The sequence below is a fragment of the Agelaius tricolor genome, unplaced genomic scaffold (assembly GCF_023055355.1).
Source record: "Agelaius tricolor isolate 1412-34295 unplaced genomic scaffold, bAgeTri1.0.p SCAF_19, whole genome shotgun sequence".
Lineage (NCBI taxonomy): Eukaryota > Metazoa > Chordata > Aves > Passeriformes > Icteridae > Agelaius > Agelaius tricolor.
Genome location: NW_027269279.1, coordinates 15,891,770 through 15,911,095, shown reverse-complemented (window position 1 = coordinate 15,911,095; position 19,326 = coordinate 15,891,770). Strand labels below are relative to the sequence as shown.

The 19,326-nt window shown below is 55.5% G+C and overlaps 1 protein-coding gene across 8 annotated transcripts in view; it reads right to left on the bottom strand.

Annotated features, from left to right (window-relative positions):
- Window positions 1–6,675: 6,675 nt before the first annotated feature.
- LOC139598327 (ankyrin repeat and fibronectin type-III domain-containing protein 1-like) overlaps window positions 6,676–19,326 on the bottom strand; it is a 237,852-nt gene continuing 225,201 nt past the window's right edge. For all 8 annotated transcript variants that reach the window (XM_071444583.1, XM_071444580.1, XM_071444582.1 and 5 more), the window contains 13 exons: window positions 18,725–18,815; window positions 16,829–16,936; window positions 16,504–16,603; window positions 15,857–15,989; window positions 15,022–15,141; window positions 14,458–14,673; window positions 14,021–14,187; window positions 13,463–13,613; window positions 12,540–12,708; window positions 12,112–12,278; window positions 11,047–11,257; window positions 10,154–10,800; window positions 6,676–7,863 (listed from right to left, as the gene is read on the bottom strand). In XM_071444583.1, the coding sequence (XP_071300684.1) occupies window positions 7,576–7,863; window positions 10,154–10,800; window positions 11,047–11,257; window positions 12,112–12,278; window positions 12,540–12,708; window positions 13,463–13,613; window positions 14,021–14,187; window positions 14,458–14,673; window positions 15,022–15,141; window positions 15,857–15,989; window positions 16,504–16,603; window positions 16,829–16,936; window positions 18,725–18,815 (2,568 nt within the window). In that variant the 3' untranslated portion in view covers window positions 6,676–7,575. The remainder of the gene's footprint in view (window positions 7,864–10,153; window positions 10,801–11,046; window positions 11,258–12,111; window positions 12,279–12,539; window positions 12,709–13,462; window positions 13,614–14,020; window positions 14,188–14,457; window positions 14,674–15,021; window positions 15,142–15,856; window positions 15,990–16,503; window positions 16,604–16,828; window positions 16,937–18,724; window positions 18,816–19,326) is intronic.

The window sequence follows — 19,326 nt, the reverse complement described above, 5'->3', positions numbered from 1 at the left end:
GATACATGGATCTATAATCAGCAGTTCATTTCCCACGTCCTTTAAGATAAATTTAGCAGACTTTGGCACCTGGTTCCAGTTTGATGGTGACATTGCAGGGCAAACCTTTACAAGAGTGACAATCCAGCATGGACTTCATCTCTGCTGTGCTCTTGTACAGAAACCTCCATCCATGACCTGCTGAGCTTTGCGTCAGTGGATGGCATCAGGCCAGGTTTGTTCTTAATACAGATCATTTACTGAGTGTGCTGCTTGTGGAGGAGCAGGAACAGCAGGGGAGAGGAGTAAGGAATATCAGAGCACTTTGGGCCTAACACCTCCCAGTACTCTGTCCCACCACATCACTTGCCTGTGAACAACAGCACACACTCTAATTCTTTCCAGGACACTTCACCTTTCTTTGCCTCCTTCTCTATGCAGTGTGGCCAGGTGCTCAGTGGGATGGATTTCAATGACCTGGCACCCAGTGCATTTACTTTCCAATGTTGAGGCATTTTTGGGAACTAGCTGTGTTAAGGGAAACCACCGGGAGTCACGTTAGCTGATACCAGCATGGTGACAGGTCCTGTTCAGCTGCAAGCAGGAGAATGACATTGGTTTGCAGAGGGCTCTGTTGTGGTTTGGCTGTGGCTGGCTCCACACAGGGCTTTTGTGGAGAGAGGAATCTGGCTGGGTCCAGAGCAATGTGCACAGCTATTCCTGCCACAGCAAACAGCACCTTGATGGAGGAGCTGAGCAGCCAGGCCCAACCTGAGATGTCCTGGGGGCTGGGACAAGTGGGAGGTGGGGAAATGATGAATGAGAGGCTGGACATGTGCTTGCAGCCCAGAAAGTCACCTGTGTCCTGGGCTACATCTTCAGCTCTGCAGAGCTGCCTCCAGATCTGGGGTCCTTGGCATAAGGACATGGAGCTGCTGGAACAGCTCCAGAGGAGGCCCCAGAGATGCTATTAAGGCTGGACCCCCTCTGCTTTGGAGCCAGGGTGGGAGAGCTGGGGAGGTTCACAGAGAGAAGGCTCTGGGGAAACCTCAGAACCCCTTCCAGGGCTTAAAGCAGGTCCAGGAGAGCTGGAGAGGGACTGGGGGCAAGGGATGGAGGGACCGGACAAGGGATAGAGGGGATATTGGAAATTAGGAATTGTTCCCTGGCAGGGTGGGCAGGCCCTGGCACAGGGTGCCCAGAGCAGCTGGGGCTGCCCCTGGATCCCTGGCAGTGTCCAAAGCCAGGTTGGACAATGGGGCTTGGAGCAGCCTGGGACAGTGGGAGGTGTCCCTGGACATGGCAAGGGGTGGAAGGAGGTGATCTTGCAGGGTCCTTCCAACCCAAATCATTCTGTGAGTCTGTGAAGTCAAGGACTGCAATCCATCAATTTAAAAACTATCGAAGAAAGAAGAGCAGAATCATATTTTGTTGCTATCTTCATGTGCAGATCAAATTAAACTACTTCAGGACAAGCACATTTGCATCTTCAAATGTTCTTTGAAGCCTGAGACAGCAAAGTGCACACTCAGCTTTGAGCATGTGGTTTATGATCTATGGCATTAAGCTTGGGCTTGAGGGAATACTGATATTAAAACATTATCTTAACATATTAACTGTTGCCTTTTTCTTTTTTCTTCCCACCAAAAAATGCAATTTTATACATATAGTATAAACATTCATAAAGGATTTTTGGTTTCAACAGAAGGTATCTTCCAAAACTCTTGAGTTAGAATAAACTTGTAGATAGTCACTGGTTTGTTTCTATGTTTTGGTTTTTCAATGAGAGTGAGTTTGGTTAAAAAACCACTCTGGTTTGCTTTTCCTTTTTAAGTGGAAATAAAATAAAATAATGCACTACTGCTTCCTCATGAATTTGTATCTTTGTATTCCCAGTTCCTGTTTTCACATTTTAGAAGAGGACTTCCCTGTGTCCCAGGAATTTTCTTGGGATGGAAAGAGCTGTTTCCTGCCTGGTCACTACATGGGTTTGGAGAACCTCAAGCCAAAAAATCCTAGACACACCAAAGTCATCCGGAGCTTTCTGATGGTGCTAGTGTTACTGTGACTCTCATCTCCTCCAGACCAAGTGTCTTTGTGGTTGGGAAATTGCAGCCTTGCTCTAAGATCTGTGCTGCCCAGCCTGGTTCCACATGGGAAGTGGTTTTGCCCACAGTGCCCAAAGCAGACCAGTGTGGTTTCTCAGGGAAGACTGGGATCCTCAGCAAAGGCTCCTGGACATGAGCCTCAGGCCAAAGGGGTTTTGCTCAGCAGAGCTGCATCTTCTGTGGGCATCTGGGCAGGGGATGGAAAGTGTGGGCACCCTGCAGCCCCTTGATTCACCAGCATGAACCCATCACACCACCTTGCAATTACACAGCAATGCTATTCATGAGCTTCAGGGGTGAACAGTCCCTGACACTGCACAGGGGGAACAGAGTTCCTACAGATAGAGAACTAACCAGCTGAGCAATGGCATGTGCTGGGACAGACCTGGAACTTCCACGCTGTTCTGGATGGCTGGGATGGGTCTCGCTCGTGTTCTCACCTCCTGTTTGAGGGGAGAAAGATTTCACTGCCTTCAGTAGGGCAGGCTCAGAGCATCTCATCTCTGTGGCCATTGCAGCAGCTCCTCAGCCACCCCCTACAACCAGAACTGAGGAGAGAAGAAGTGTCCCAGGCAAAAAAAAAAAAAAAAAAAAAAATTTAAAAAACCCCAAACAAAATACTCCCATGTCTCAGACTCAGAGAGCAAACTTTGGGAAGCACAAACTTGGATTCATGTCTGATAAACTGAGCAACTCCCTTTGGACAGGAGGAAAGCAAATCAGATACTTCAGAATTGATGCCAACAAGCTCCTGACAATGGAAATGAACACATTCCCATTAAGCTGCATGGAGGTACTCTGGATTTCCCCTGCTGTGATTCTGGACCTGGGCCTACCTCCAAGAGAAGGGAGAAGACCTGTTTGTCCACTCAGACAAGTTCATACTTTGTTTCACTGTGCCCAGGAGCAAAACCCAAATTGATCTGCATTTGTGTGCTGTTAGTGATGGAAGGACAATGACAGACAAAAAACCCTCCAAAAGTACAAACTATTCTGCAGCATCATCTTTTGGTGCTCCACAGCACCTGGAAGAGTAAAATGTCAGCTGCCTCCAAGGGAAGCTGGGAAATGCATCCTCCTGCGGGGTCAACTGCTGCCCTCAAACCCTGCCTCTTCCCACCTCCCTGAGGAGCACTGCTCACACCCACCCCAGCCTGGATGGGATTTTTAAGGACACACATCTCCAGGATGTGGGATTGTCCAGGGACAGTCGGTACCAAACCCGGGGATGGTGTGTGCAGGGTGTTGGGGTGGTGTCAGTGCATCCAGTGGGACCCAGGCAGGGACAGAGCCTCTGTGCTGGGGCACTCGTGGGACCACAGCCCACACTCCTGGGATCAGTCCTGGGCCCCTCCTGACAGGAAAGACATTGAGGGGCTGGAACATGTCCAGGGAAGGGAACAGAGCTGGGGAAGGGTCTGAAGCACCAGGAGGGGCTGAGGGAGCTGGGAAGGGGCTCAGCCTGGAGAAAAGGAGGCTCAGGGGGACCTTGTGGCTCTGCACAACTCCTGACAGGAGGGGACAGCCGGGGGGGTCGGGCTCTGCTCCCAGGGAACAAAGGACAAGAGGAGACAAGAGGAGGCCTCAAGTTGCAGCAAGGGAGTTTCAGATTGGATATTGGAAAAATTTCCTCCTGGAAAGAGTGGTCAGGCACTGGCACAGGCTGCCCAGGGGAGTAGTGGAGTCACCACCCTTGGAGAGATTGAAAAGCCGTGTGGATGTGGCATATGGGAGCATGGGTTAGTGGCAGCTTTGGCAGTGCTGGATTTAATGGTTGGACTCATGATCTTAGAGCCATTGTCCAACCTGGATGAGTCCCTGATTCCATGATAGCAGTGCAGAGGGGTTAGCCAGCACTGAAGGTGCTCACCTGGGTTCAGGTGGGTATATGGCACAAAGGTGGGGTGCACGTACAGGTACAGGTGTGTCTGTGCCTGGATAGTGGCAGTGCCCATGTCTGGCAGGGTTGGGGACACAGGGACTGCAGGGACAGTGGTGTCTGTGCCAGGTGACACAGCTCTGTGCAGGTACAGTGTCCCAGCCCTCCAGGATTCTCTCCTGCTTTGCTCATTAAATACTGGAGAAAAGAGATGCTACAAGCTTCCATGGCAGGAGACAGCAGGGCTGAGCTCATGTGCTTTGGGGATTCTCCTCCCCAGCCTGTGCCATGGTGCACGTGCCAGAGTGAGTGCCAGGTCCCCGTGGAGAAAACCCTTTCACCGACCCTCTGCACCAGTGCAAGGAGACCCACAGGGCTGACTTTGAATCCTGGTGCTGCCAGGGCTTAGCGCCCCTCACCCAACACCTTGTCACACCACCTCAAAGAGCCACCATGGCTCCCAAAGCCCCAGCACCAAGATGGCAGCCTTAAAAACTGCCACAGACAGAGCCTGCTGCCTTGTCCTTGACTGTGGGGAAGGGCAGGAGAGTGTCTGAAGGCTCAGCAACCTGATCAGAAAGAAAACATTGGTATGTGACCATGAAACCATCGAGGGAGAGAAGGAAAATAGGAAAAGAGACAACCACCTTGCAAGTGCCATTCTTCAAGGAATGCTGTACAGTAGGGGCCACAAAGAGGATGAAGGGTCAGGAGCACCTCCTTATGAGGAGAGACTGAGGGGGCTGGGCCTGGTTAGTCTGGAGAAGAGAAGACTGAGAGGGGATCCCATCAATCCATAAAAATATCTCCAAGGCAGGTGCCAAGAAGATGGTGCCAGAGTTTTTTTAGTGGAGCTCAGCAACAGGAGAAGGAATAATGACCATAAACAAAAACACATGAAGTTCCACCTCAACAGTAGGAAGAAGTTCTTTCCAAGGAGGGTGGCAGAACACTGGAACAGCTGCCCAGGGAGGGTGTGGAGTTTCCCCTCTCTCAAGACATTCAAAACCCACCTGGACACATTCCTGTGTCACCTGCTCCAAGTGACCCTGCCTGGGCAGGGGTTTGGACTGCATGATCTCCAGAGGTCCCTCCCAACCCCAAATCTTGTGTCATTCTGTGAGGAGTGTGTTGCATCAGGACATCACACATCCCAAGTCCCTGGCTGTGGGGCTTCCCACAAAAAAGCTGCACAACTCCTGCTCTTCCCACTTTGCATCGAACTCTGCTCCTACCAGGCCCCAGCTCCTTCTCTCTTCCTCTCCCCAGCAAGGGGAGGAGGTCCCACACCGTTCCCTGCAGCCAAGTGATCAAAGCTGCTGCATGGCCAGAGCAGCTCCTGCAGAAAAGCTCTGCAGGGCCAGCAAGGCCCTTGCACAGGCAGAGCTCTGCACAGGGGGTGGGCAGCAGCTCCAGCTGCAGACATTGTCCCAGGAGCAGCACCTGGCTTTGGGTCATGGCTCTGTCTCTCTTGATGGAACTGGACTTCTAGAAGGGAGAACAAATTCTTAAAGAAAAGTGAGGACTTTTTCCTTTCTGGGGTCAAATAAAAGGGCATAAGGAGTTGCGCGGCTCCATGCTGAGGAGCATCAGGGACACAGATGTAGCTTTCTGTACATAGCCCTGATCTAACACTGAATTCACTCTGTGACTTTCAAAAAGGCACTTAGTTTTCCACCAGCTGTGCCCTTCCTCTGCCTTGCCTTAGGCTCTGAGCATCAGTAGGTGACACATGTAAAGGGAAGGGCCACCCTGCAGCTCCTGCCAATTTGGGATGTCAGTGCCTATGGATGCCCAATAATGACAAACACCATGGGAACCTCTGCACTCACCAACCCACTTCTTCCTTGACCTGGGAGAGTGGGGTTGGTTTTAACTCGAGGCAGAAGACAAGCAAAGGAGAGAGGAGATGGGAGAAGTGTCTTTTAAGAAGTTCCTTTGTCGCTCGCCTCCACGTCCCATGGCGGTGCCTGCACTGACGTCAGTGTGGTGCTGGTTGATTGGCACCAGCTGAGGGGCTGGCACAGGATCCTCCCCTCCACAGTGGCTCTGACGTGGGGCAGGAAGGGGTCGTGCTGGGATGTATTCCTGCCTGTGCCACACTGGTGCCTGCAAGGCGAGGAATAAGGAACCTCTGTGCAGTGACAGCCAACCCTCATGGCTGCCCACAGAGCCCCTCCTGCACCCTGGCACCCAGTGACAGGGGCTGCTGCCCAGCCCTGATCCCTCCGTGCCAGGGGAAGGACAGTGAGGTGGCTGCTGCAGGAGCATCAGCATCAGAAGCCTCACCTTGCCAAAGGGTGCCAGACTGGCACCTTCCTCACAGAGTTTGTGCCAGCTGTGACACAGCTGTGAGCTCTCGCCACCATCCCTGCTCCTCTCCAGGTGTTCTTCCGTCAGTGGAGGCTGCAGGACCTGACTTAGGCATCCAGCCCTACAGCTCTGGGGTTTCACCAGCCCATGGAGGTGATGCCTTGGCATGCCCAACCTTATCTTGCTGCCTTACAGAGCAATGAATCCCAGAAGAGCATTTTTGACTAGTGCTTTGCTCCCACACGTGTGATTTGTGTGTTAATGTAACGCTGCACAGCGTGGGAAGCACCCCACTAAACATCCTGGGAAAGAGAAGCCCAGCCCTTGGAATCAGAGCTGGTTTGAGAGATGGATGATGGAATGCTACGCACCCAGCCACAAGAAGGACAAGTGCTATGCAGTCAGCAGCAGTCTTTTTTACTATGGACCACAGGAGATCAGAAAAGTAACCTTGTTAACAGGAGACCTAGTGGCTAACAAAATGTCATGCTGTAGGACGGACTAGAGAAGCACAATCACCAGAACAAAACGGCACCCAGGGGGACAGGGAAGCCCAGGGGTTTGCAGGAGATGCTCTATAGCAAATCTCTAGTGTGGTATTGACACATCTGTGAGTGCAGGGGGCTGGCTGCATGTGTTCCTTTAGTCTTGGACACAAGGCAAAGGGTCTTCACCTTTACCCAACTCCAGTGGCTCTGGCACAATGATTATTGACTTTTTTCAGAATAAAAATAATAATATAATTTTGTTCCAAGAACTTTGTGCAAGAATCATTTCTCCAGGTGCAGTGAAAGGAGGGCAGATAGGAAAATGACCTTCTCAGGGTTGTCCTTGTGGCTCCTGCCCTCTCCTCACTGACACCACAGCTCTCCCCAGCAATCCTCTGTGGCTTTGCCTTCAGTGAATCCCAAACAAGGTTTTTCAGAAAAAAAAGGGAAAAAAAAAAGTATTGCTGCTTCTTCTTGTAATATTTTTCCTCTCTCTCTCTCCCCCCCCCGTTTCTCCTTAAAAATATTTACTTTCAAAAATTCCATTCCTGCAGAGATTCCTCCTGAGCTCTGAGGTCTCTGGACTCCACCCTCCTCTTCTCCAGTCAGAAAAACTGAGTCTCGATGTGTCTTTGGTTAAAAAAAAAAAATTAAAAAATAGCACAAAGAAAGAACACACAACCCAGTGTGATCCCATTCCACCCTGCGGACGCCTGATGAGAGGGTGTCTGTGGAAGAAGGAAGCATCAGAGACGAGCTGTCTGCTCTGGAAGCCGAGGTCTCCGCTCCGTCCCGCCGCTCTCCTCTCTCATACGGTGGTCGCTGGCCCGTACTGGAGCACCAGAGGGGACGTCTCCTTGATGCGCACCAGGAACCGCCCCTCGGGCTGGCTGGTGTGGAGGGACAGAGGCAAGAAGTCATCGGGGAGCCACCGCTCGCTCTCGTTGGCAGCGAACACCAGCCCGAAGTGCTCCAGCTGCTCCTCGCCGTAGCAGACGGCGGCTGAGGCGCCCAGCATGTCCTGTGCGATGCCGTTCATCTCCAGCACCACCAGCTTCACCACCTCACTGGCAGGCGTCTGGCTGGTGATGTGCAGCTGTGGAGAGAGAGATGGCACAGATGGAGAGATGGGAGAGATGGATGGTAAGGGGGAGGAATGAGGAGGAACAGGGGCCAGAGGCAGCGGACGGTGTGGAGGAATGGTGAGGGTGGAGGAACAGCTGCCCAGAGGTGCCTGTGAGCAGTGCTGCCCGTGGCAGCAGCCTGGCACACAGCCATGGGCACACCATGCCGAGGGAATGCCCAAGGGGTGCCCCTGCATGCCAGGGCCCAAACTTATGGACTACTCTCTGCCTCTACTCCTGTTTCCAAGCCCTTGCCACTCAACCCTTGCATGTGTCACCTACAGCTCTGCTGAGCCTGCCCCACTATCTCATCACCTGGAGTTGGAGAGGGACAGTCCCTGTCGTGCTCCTGATACCACGGAGGGATCTGTGTGAAGTCCCTCTTGTGAGCAGGGTCCAGACCCTCAGACCAGCTGGATCACAACAGCTCTGCCAAACTACAACTGACACCTCTTTGGAACATGGCAATAAATTTCATCCCGTGCGCAAGCTTGGGGTTCTCCCACCAACAGCTACCCTTGCCCTCTGCTTCCCAGGGGACAGCCCTGTGAATCCCAAATGCTGTCAAGAAAATGAGCTCATCAGGGCCCTGGTTGCTAATGCCGGGAGCTTCAAAGGCTCCAAGGCAGGACATCCATCCTCACCCAGGCAAAGCAACATTTCCTTTGGCACATCTGTGAGGGCTTGCAGAGCGCCAGGAGTGCTGCCCCGGCAGGGTGGTCCCAGCCCTGGGCCCACGTGAGCACTGCCAGCCCTGAACAGCCATGGCAGGGCTCAGCCATTTACACCAGGAGAACATTGTAAAATGCTTTCAAGCAGGCGTGTCCAAAGCTTTGCAACTTCAAAAGCTACATGGGCAGCCCGCCAAGAACCTGAGGGCTGTGCTTCAGTTCCACAGAAATCTATGGGCATTCCTCAAATGGAAAATAATCCAGCGAGGCAGAGTTGTCTCTGCTAGGATGTCCCAGCTGGGTGCAGAGACACTGGCTAACAAACGTCCCCAGCAATAAACCAATCAGCCTCTTGGCACTGTTCTTCCTCTGCCATTCCTTTAGGGTTGCTTTCAACCCACACCAGTCATGATTTAATGATTTTCTGCTCCACCATCCTCTGTCCTGGGCACGAGGAATGTTTCAGAAAGGAAACTTCAACGGGGAAGCATCTCCGTGGCTGGGATCAAAGGAGGCCACAAAGCCAGAGAGGCACCTGCCCAAGATGTCCTGGGGGATGGTCCTCTATGGGGGACCCCACCTGGAGCAGGTGTGAGTGATCAGAGCTGGTGGGGTCAGCTCTTGGCAGCAGAGCCCTCATGGAAAGGAGTCAGGTCACACAGCTGCTCCAGCATAGTCTGGAGGAGCATGGAAAGAGCTCTGCCTGCTGCCCCAGCTGGAACTGGAGTGGGTTCTGCCACTGGAATTGCCAGAGGCTGGAGACAAAAAGCTCCTGCTCTCCTTTCCCTAATGAGGAAGGCTGGAGCAGAGACGACACACCTAGGAAGGGGAGGCTGTCGGAGGAGCATGGCCAGGGCAGGGGTGACAGCTGAATTTTTGCCTGGAAGTATGAAGTGTTTGAACACATCATCACATCAGGATGTGGCAAGGATGAGGCAAGGACACTATCTTAAACAATGGATTCAGTTATCATATCAGTAGCTCAGATATATCAAGGAAGATTTGGATTTTTGCTAATACACTGCTATTTTGGCTTTTTCCTCCCTATTAGAACAGTCAGGTTTTCTTCTCTCTTTATTTTAAACAAAACTAAAAAAAAAACAACAAAAAAAAACCTAACCAAAATAAACCCCCAAAGAACACAAAAAAAAAAACCCCAAACCAAACCAAACCAAAACAAACCCCAAAAAATAAAAAAAAAAACCAAAAAACCCCCCAAAAAGTGTCCTTTGCTCTGCCTGCCCACACTGGGTGGCACCAAGCTACTGTCACCTGCTGAACCACAGACCAAGAGATAAACTTCAGCCCCACTGCCTTGTCCCCAAAATTCACTATGTATGGCCCTGGCTCATCCTTCTGCAGCAGCAGCCATCGCTGTCCTACCAGGAGCCTCATCTACAGCAGGCACAGAGGGAGTCAGGGCAGGAGTGCTGCGGGTCTCCAGGGGACCTCACCCCTGGGATGGTGAAGGATGGGGAGGGCAGTGCCAGGTGTGGGGCACAGGAGCCCTGCTGCCTCTGTCCCCATCCTGCCAGCCCTGTCCCTCCGGGCACGGCAGAGCCGCTCTGCCACCCGTGACAGGCTCCGGTACCTTGACACTGGTCTCTTTGGAGAGTCCCGTTTCGTACTGAGGGCACACCCTCAAGGTGACAGAGCCCGGCTTCTTCCCTTGGTCGGCCAAGCCCCCAGGCTGCTCTGGCTGCTGCTCTGGCAAGCCCGGAGTCCACTCATCGGAGCCGCGGCGGCCCCGGCGGCGCTCGGGGCTGGATGTGGAGCCAGGCCCCAGCCGGAGCGGCCCGCAGGGGCCCGTGCTCCTGCTCTCGGCCGGGGAGCTGTCCACGGAGCCGGGGCAGGACTTCCTCGGGGCAGGGCAGTGGGGCTTGGGGAAGTCCAGGCTGCTGGTCCGGACGCAGTACGCCTGTCGCTTCTCGGTGATGCGCAGCAGCTCGATCTGCCGGCTGGGCAGGACAAAGTCACTGTCATAGAGCTTGGCCGGTGGCCGGGGCTCCTCGGGCGGGGGCGGCACTGCGGGTGGGGTCTGGAGCTCGTGGCTCTGCAGGACGTCGGGGGCACTGTCCCGCAGGGTGCGGACCGCCCTCCGGCTGCAGCACTCGGGCCCTGTGGTGGAGCACACCAGGTCCAGCTCCTTCGGGCTCTGCGCCCGGCTGGAGTCGTAGTCACTGTCGGTGGCCAGGAACACCTCCGAGGAGCCCTCCTCGTCCGACAGGCCGTGCGAGTCTGCCGGGGGGAGAGCAACAAAGAGAGGCTCAGCCTGAGTGTGGAATCCCCCGCTGAGGTGGAATCCAGGGAAGCCTCTGAGGTTCACCCCCTTGTGACACACCTGAGGTGCTCGCACGGCACAGGCAGGGCGGGTCTGCCCTGCGTGTCCAGGCTCCGGCCCTGCCGGCACCTTGGGCACAGCCACCCCGGACCCACCGAGCCCGGGCAGCCCCTGAGCCCCCAGGCAGGAGCTCGGGTCCCTACCGGAGTTGAGCTTGCGGCTGGTCTCTGGTGAGAGCACTGGCGATGGAAGGTAGTCAAGGTGGGACGAGGAGGATTGGGTTTTCTCCTTCGCTGCTCCCCCAGCCTCGCTGAGGAAGCCGCTGAGAGAGATCCCACAGGAGGGCTGCTTGTAGCGGGCGTGCTGCAGGACATCCATGATCCAGCGCATCTCTCGCCAGATTTCCTCCATTTGCTGCCAACAGAGGAAATGGAGGAGCCCTTTCACACAGTAAACCACAGCAAGAAAGTCCCATGGCAAAACACAGAGTCTGTACACATACATCTCCCCAGTGCTCTGGGGGAATCCCTGAGCTGGGAAATGCAAAGAAAGTGCTCTCAGGCAGGAGGAGGACGCAGCTGCTGGTTCAGCAGGGGTGCTGGGGACAGGAGTAGTGTGGGATGCTCTTTCACAAGTCCATCCTAAAATGCACTTGCAGACCTTCTTCTAGCAAAGAGAGCATGTGCACTTTGGGTGTCTCCTTGGGATTTTTAATGTGATCATTGCAGTAAGAAGTTGCTCAATAAAGCAACTGCAGCCTCGAGAAGAGGAGGCTCCAGGGACACCTCGGAGTCCCTTCCAGTGCCTAAAGGGGCTCCAGGGAGAGCTGGAGAGGGAACTGGGACAAGGGATGGAGGGATGGGACAAGGGCCTGTAGTGACAGGACAAGGGTGAATGGCTTCCCACTGCCAGGGGGCAGGATTAGATGGGATATTGGGAAGGAATTGTTCCATGTGAGGGGAGGCCCTGGCACAGGGTGCCCAGAGAAGCTGTGACTGCCCCTGGATCCCTGGAAGTGTGCAAGGCCAGGCTGGACATGGCTTGGAGCAACCGGGGAAAGTGGAAGGTGGAACTGGATGAGGTTTAATATCTGTTCCAACCCAAACCATTCAATGAATCTATGCAAGAGACCAGACTGCTGCTACCCATCAGCAACATCAGAGAAATCCCCCCAGGGCTACCAAAACCAGGGAACAGCCTGGGTGCAGATGCTGCTGCCTGAGTCCTGGCAGGTCAGGGGCACTGTCGAGCCTCCTCCCACCCCATACCTGGATGTAGTCCTGAACCTGCTGGTGCCTCTGCTTGGCAGTGGCGAGCTCGGCATCAGAGAAAGCCTCCCTGAGGCTCTGCTGGGACAGGAGTGACTCCAGCTCCAGCAGGGCGGACACCTGGCAGTACTGTGTGATGAACTCCCGGCTGTATGTGAAGAAGTGGACTGAGAGAGGAAACAAGAGAGGGGGGATGAAAAACATGAGGTCCCATGCTATGGATGCCCTACAGCCTCCTCCCTATCACCCAAGATGAGGAGGCAACACTGTCCATTAGTCCACCTGGACAGCCCTCAGTACATCCCTCCATGCCTCCTCCCCAGGGAGGGAGGGACCTCCAGGCACCCCACACTGCCCAGCCCAACTCTCAGGAGCCTCAGAGGACAAGGGGACCAGCAAAGTTGGGTTTTGGCATTCCCTCTCCTCACCCAGCTCAAAGATCTGCAGTGGCAGTGTGAGGAAGCCAGAGCGAGGGGTGTAGGGGTTGTTCTGGCCCGGAGCGGTGCAGACGTCGTCTGACGGAGGCAGCAGCAGCAGGAAGGAGACCTGATCCCCAAAGTCCAGCACCTCTTGGCTGTACAGACGGAAGTCTTTGGCCTGCAAGAAGATAGTGCAGGTAACAGCTGCACACATCACCTGGTGGGGCCTCTGCCCAGTCCTCATGCACGGAGTAGTCCTCAGGGACCACCTGCAGCCAGGGGACTCTGCACCTTCAGCATATAACTGAAGGCTCCTTGCTTCTGCAATAATCTGCATAATCTCATCACTTCTTCTCTAATTTTTCCTAAAAGTTTCAAAACTTCTGGTCAAAGTCACCACAGCAGGGTGTTGAAAACGTGCCACCAGAGATGGTTCAGTGATGAGCAGGGAGGTGCCCTCCCAGCTGCCCAGCCAGAAGCACATACCTGTCATTGGGGCTGCTGGGTTGCTTCCCAGCAGATACTTGGCATGATGGAAGAAAGTTTCTCCCCGTGCAGTCTGGCCCCAGGGGCTGCACTCCAGCCCAGCACTGGCCAGGGATCAGCCTGCTTTGGAGGGGCAGAGTTGGGCTGGTCTCGTGCTGCCCAGGACCAAACCACTGGCAGCAGTAACAACCCAGATTTGCTCTTGTTGCTTTGGGGGTACAGCGTGGGAAGGACAAACAGCTCCTGTGGACACTGACCCTGGGCAGGGCAGACTCACCGCTCACTTTTTGTTTGCACAGCACTAAAATCTGGGTGCTCCAGCTTCACAAGGAGACCCAGACATGCAGCACCTGCTGCAACCACCAGCACCCACCTCCTGCAACCACCAGCACTGTGCTCACAGCCCCATCCCCTCCCTCTGCCCAGACCTTGGCTCCTGCCTCTACCTCTTGCAGTGGGATGTTCACCAGGGTCATCAGCTCCTTGATGGCCACTTGGAGCTCCTGAAACAAGGGGTTCTGGGACCTGTCAGTCTCTGGCTCTGTGGGAACAGGCTCCTCCACGCTGGCCATCTTCTGCAGCCACTCCCACTCCTCTCTGCAGAAGGCCAGAGACAGACAGGTGAAGGAGGGAGCAGTTTGGGTGGATGTGGATACAGTTTCACTGAGAGCTGTGTTTGCTTGGCTGTTCCTCTCCCAGTCAGTGCAGCATCCCCAGAGGTTTGGGAGAGGTGGAGGTAGAGAGGGAACTTGGTTTGCTCTAGGCTGAATCAGAATCACAGAATATGCTGAGGTGGATGGGACCCACAAGGATTGTCGAGTTCAGCCCTGACCCCACCCAGGACACCCTAACAACCCCACCCTGTGCCTGAGAGCGCTGCACAGCAGGGATAGGAGGGAATATTACACTGCTGCTGAAGCAGGAGGTGATGGATGCTGTTAGCCTGTGTGGGACACAGCAGCCTGGCTGGGACAGGGGGTCTCACCATCCCCTGCAAATCCTACCTGGAGATGTTGGGGTTGGAGCGGATCTTGACGTGGCACAGGATGTTGGGGAGCTGCTCTGGCACCAGCACTCGGATCTGATCCACGGCACTGCACAGCTTCAAGTAGCCCAGGTAGAGGCCCGGGGAGAGGGCATGGCTGCTCCGCTGGTGATAAGCCAGCTTGTCCTGGGAACAAAGACACTGCTGGACTGAGCAAGTCCTCACAGCAGGGCTTGTGCTGATGCTGTAGCACAGCCAGTCCAGCTGGAGAAGGGGAGCGGCACAGGAAGACAACCCGGTGCTGCCAGGTCGAATCTGGCACCATCTGGATGCCTCCCCTTGAAACAACAGGAGTTTTGGAGGCTGGCTGGGCTCTGCTCCCCCTCTGCTGTGACCTTTCCAGGCCGAGGGGGAGCAGGGAGCACTGGTGTTTCCCAGGGGAGCCCCAGCACAGACCTGCAGGGAGATGAGCAGTGTGTCCAGAGCTGTGGGCTCCTCGGGGGAGGACACGGACTTGCGGCCGCTCTGCAGCTTGCAGATGGGCACCCAGCGGACGCTCTCGAAGGTCTGGTTGGTCTTCACCTCCTTCAGGGTGACGATGAGGATGTTGCCCTGTTTGTCTTTGATGGGCTCAAAGAAGACCTGCCCCAGGTCCTGGATGCCCAGCAGCCCCTGTGTGACAGGGTGGGAAGGCAGGAGAAAGCAGAGGGTCAGGGGACATCCCGGAGGCATGGTGGGTCTGGGCAGCTGAGATGTGCCTGCAGCTGCCTGCTGGAAACCAGTCTGCCCAGAACAGCACCCTGATGGTCCCCAGTCCCTCTGCAGGAGACTGCCATGACACCTGGCACCTCACTGACCCATGGCTGGAGTCCTGCCAGGGGGGATGAGGCAGGGACACGCAGTCATGGCCAGCAGATCCTGGGTTTATCTGACTGTGGTACATCTGCATGCTGCTCCCAAGGGAGCTCAGACTCCAGCATCCCACCTAAAGTGTTTGTTCCCCCCCAGGCTGACCCTCACCTGCATCTGTGAGATGGCCAGCAGCATCTTGAAGCGCGTCTGCAGGATGCAGGAGCAGGAGGACTGGGACACGGTGACACACTGCCGCAGCCACAGGATCTCGTCCCACATGCATGACACCTGCACACAGCAGAGTGTCACTGCTGCTGCAGCTGGGGCACACCAGGGAGTTTTGGGGAAGTTGTTGGCCTCTCTCAGCTGGGTTAGGAATGTGCATGAGCATGCAGCACCTCTCAGCAGGGGTGCAAACAAATCCCAGTGCCACAGGCACTGAGATGCCTCCAGAGCCTGCACCCGAGGGCAGCCCTGAGCCATGTCCACTCAGACATCCATCTTCATCCAGGACTGAAACCTTAAGCTTGTATTCAAGTTGGCCAAGATGGGGAGGGAGAAGAAAACACTCTCCATCAGTAGATAAGGATCACCCAGCAAATTATTTTGGTCCTGAGCTGCCCACAAGTCTGCTGACATCAGAGGAGCTGGCAGCTGCTCCCTGTGCATCCTACAGCAGAGGCAGAGATGCCATGGCAGGATGCTGAGGGGAAGCAGTTCAACAGCCACTGACATCCCCATGGAGAGGCAGTGCCACCCACTCTGGCACACAGCCTGCTCAGTGTTGCTTGGTCTGTCGCCCATCTTTGAGCTTCCAGAGGTTGGGATGAAATGCCATTCCCTGGTCTGTGCTGAACCCCAGCCAAAAGCAAGTCCACGGGCTGCCTGCACTGCCAAGCCCCAGTGTCCAGGCTGGAGGGGCAGAAGTGTTTCCTGATGCCTCCCTGGCTCACCTTGGCACTCCTGGCCCTCTGCCCAAGCACAGAGTCCCTCAGCCACCCACCTTGGTGAGCCAGAGGAAATCCTGCATGAGCAGGCAGGAGTAGGTGTCATCAATCTCCACCACGGGGACCTGGTCTTCGTGGGTCACCAGGATGTTGTCATCCTTGTAGAAGATGGCTGTCAGGTAGAGGCCCCTGCATGGGAGAGAAGAGAGACTTCAGAGCCGCCCCAGCTGCCAGCTCCATCTCCCAGAGGGTCTCTTTCCTGGGAGAAGAGGAGATGTCCCGTCCCCACTTCTCTCCAACAGCCCGCGGCAGAAGAGGCTTGTGGCTGGTATGGGAGCAGGAACAGGAACCCAACGTGTCCCAGCAGATACCACAGCCCATGACCCTGCAGCACATGGGGCAGAGATGGGCCAGACTGTGCAGGGAACACTCTGGGTCTGGACAAGGTGGGGTGCCAGGTGAGCCTCAGAGGTGATGCAGGGATCTGGGCTTCAGCACAGCTTGGCCAGTTCAAATAGAGACACCAAGAGAGCCTCTCTGGGCTGTGGGACTCATCTCCACTGACACCACCAGCTCACTCCCCGTGCAGACCCTGCTCTAAGCACCCCCAGCCCCCAGCGTGCAAGCACAGCTCTCAGGATGGGCAGCTCTGCAGCCCTGCTGGGACAGGGGCTCTCACCATCCCCGTGCACCAGCCTCTCACCGCTTCAGTGTCTTGAGAAACTTGCTGCCAGGGTGGAAGAGGTGCTTGAGGCTCTTGGAGACTGAATGCTTTCTGCTCTGGGGCTGGTTCTTGCAGGGCTCTGTGGAGCAGAGAGCAGAGGATGCTGCAGCAGGAGATGAAGAGCTGATACCAACCCATTGGGAAGGCTCTGCTGAGGTCTCCACTGCCTGAGCTGTCTCCCTGCTCTTCACATCCACGGCACAGAGCTGTTCCTGCACCACCCAGCTCTGCAGATCACACCACAGCCCCCGGGACTCAGCTGCCCCCGCCCCAGCCTCCGTGGAGCACTGTGCTGTGGGCTCACCGTGGCAAATGCAGTGCTGGTGGACGGTCTTCACCTGGCCCAGGAGATGGTCCAGAGCCTCAGCCTGTCCCCTCCGCCGCGGCGCCCGCCCGTCGTACTCGCGCCAGTCTGTGGGGACACAGCAGCGTCACCCTGGCACCCTCTGCCCGTGTGGGGGCACCCTCTGGGGCACAAGGGTTCCCATCCCCTCCTCCCACATCCCCTGGGTGTCCCCCTCATGCCACAGCATGGCAGCAGTTGTCGGTGCTGGGCACTTCTGGGTGTGCTGGGCGATCCCCAGCTTTGTGCCCCTCTTCCCAGGAACACTCAGCTCTGCACAGCACCCCGTGGCCACCAGCCTCCCCACAGCATGGCAGGGACACATCAGGGGGAAGGAACAAGGTTCTGTCTGTTGCTGCTACACTTCACTGGCCTTAAAAAATAAAATTCTTTCCAGTCTCTTCCTCCAGGTCTTTCCCAGTTACTCCAGATGAGCGCTGGAAGCCGGGCTTACCTCGACAAACACATAAATAAACTCCTGCCAGCTCCACCCGCTGTGGGACAGCAGCAGGACCCTGAGCAGGGCTGGGGACCTGCTGGCACTTCTCCCTCAACTTTATATTAATTACTTTAAACACCCCATGTCCTGCCCGCTGCTGTTTTCCATGGAAAGTTCAGCTCTGTTAACTTTGGCTAGAACTTGCCGCTATTTTTAGTAGCTTTAAAAACACCCAGGGAGGTGCCTGACCATATTCTGCTGGGCCAGGGAGGGATCTCTATTAAAGGGAGAAATATTACTGGCAATAAAAATAAATAAACCCCACTCCTGTCTGATTCACTTCAGCCACACTCAATTGATGCCACCTGGATCTTGGTCACAGGGAATGTGACCTGTGTGAGGTGGCAAATGGGCTTTAAAGTGGGTGCAAACATGACAGGGACAAGATAACGCCACGGTAGTAGACTGCTGTGCCCCTGCTGTGTGCATTCCTAGACATGCAAATGGATTTTGGTGATTTCAGTGCTCTATGGATCTGCAGCCAGAGCTGTGTGCACGGTGCTGCACTTCTCTGACCCATTACTGTTCATCTCCATCTGTTCCCAGTGCCCTCCCTGCTCCCAGGAGGAGCAGCCCTGCTCCCTGGGTGTCTGCAGCATGGTGGGACAGGATGTGCTTCCATGGCCTGATTCTTGGGACAAGCTCAGCCTCCCAGAGGGCTGCTCCTTACTCATTTACAGCACCAGTCCCATGGGACACCACACAGGCACCTGTTTTGGGACTGGTGACAAGTGGCAAAAGCCAATCTGGAGCCCCCTTAGTCCTGAACTTCACCTTTGGGCTGCTCCTTCCAGCTCACTCCTCCTGGCCCTTCTCCACCCAGCCCCCTGGGGTGCCTTGTGTGACACTTGTGGCTGTTTCCTGACACTTTTCCTGGGGCCAGCATGGGGAGGAGAGTGCTGACAGCCCAGAGCTGGTCTCTGTTGAGGCTTGTGACCCCCATCCATGCCAGGGAATGCAGGTCCTTGGGTCTGGGCTGGATGGGAGAGACCATGTGGTGGCACAGAGTGGGAGGCCACTGCCACCCAGGACCCCTCTGAGTCCTGGCTCTTTGCCACCTCCCAGCTTCCTCCATGGGACGAGCTGATCCAGGTGGCCTGAAATGGCTCAGACTTTCCCAGGTGGCAAGGGTAATTCAAGGCTGAAAACTCATTGTTTGGCAAAGCACCTGTTGGCTGCAGGCAGCATCCCAGACCACCAGGCACAGCCTCCCTGCCCGGCCTGAGACTCCAAACTCTGCCCCTGGCTCCACTCGCTCCCATCCCAGCAGTGAGAGGGACCCCTGGATGGCACAGGGGGCTGTCCTGTCCCCCCTGCCCCATGCTGGCTGCCGAGGGGGTGTTCTCAGAGGTACTCACTGGAAGGGATGGCGAAGGGGGGCGTGGAGGCTTGCGGGGGACCCCAGCCCTTCATGTTGTAGGCAGACACGCGGACGTGGTATGCTGTGCCCTGCAAGGAGAGCAGCACACTCAGCACACCCCACCTCTCCCAGCTTGGCAGCTGAGGCAAGGAGGATGTCCCCCAGCCCACTGCTCCAGTACAGCATGAGGAGCTCTCAGCTGGGAGCCCACAGCCCAGGTCACTGGCTCTCACCTCCCCTCCTGTGCAAAGTCCTTGTTATGAGGCACTAGAGAATCCCTGTGGCCCTGCTGGGTGAGTTCGGGGCACACAGAGGAAGGACTGGACATTGCAAATGTCCCTTGCCAGAGATGCTCCAGCCAGAAAGACTCAGTGCTTCTGTGGGTTGGGGTGCTGGTGATCCCCTGGGACATGTAAGGATCCAGCCCCTGGAGACAGGGAGCCAGCCCAGCACTGTCAAGAGCTTGTAGCACAGTGACAGTGATTAAAACCTCTGATTAAAGCCCAGCCAAGCTGCCAGATGTTGCCAGGCCTCCAGGCACTCATGAAGGTGACAGGAGCCTGTGAAGCAGCTCTGCGAGTGTGATTGATGGGCTTGGAG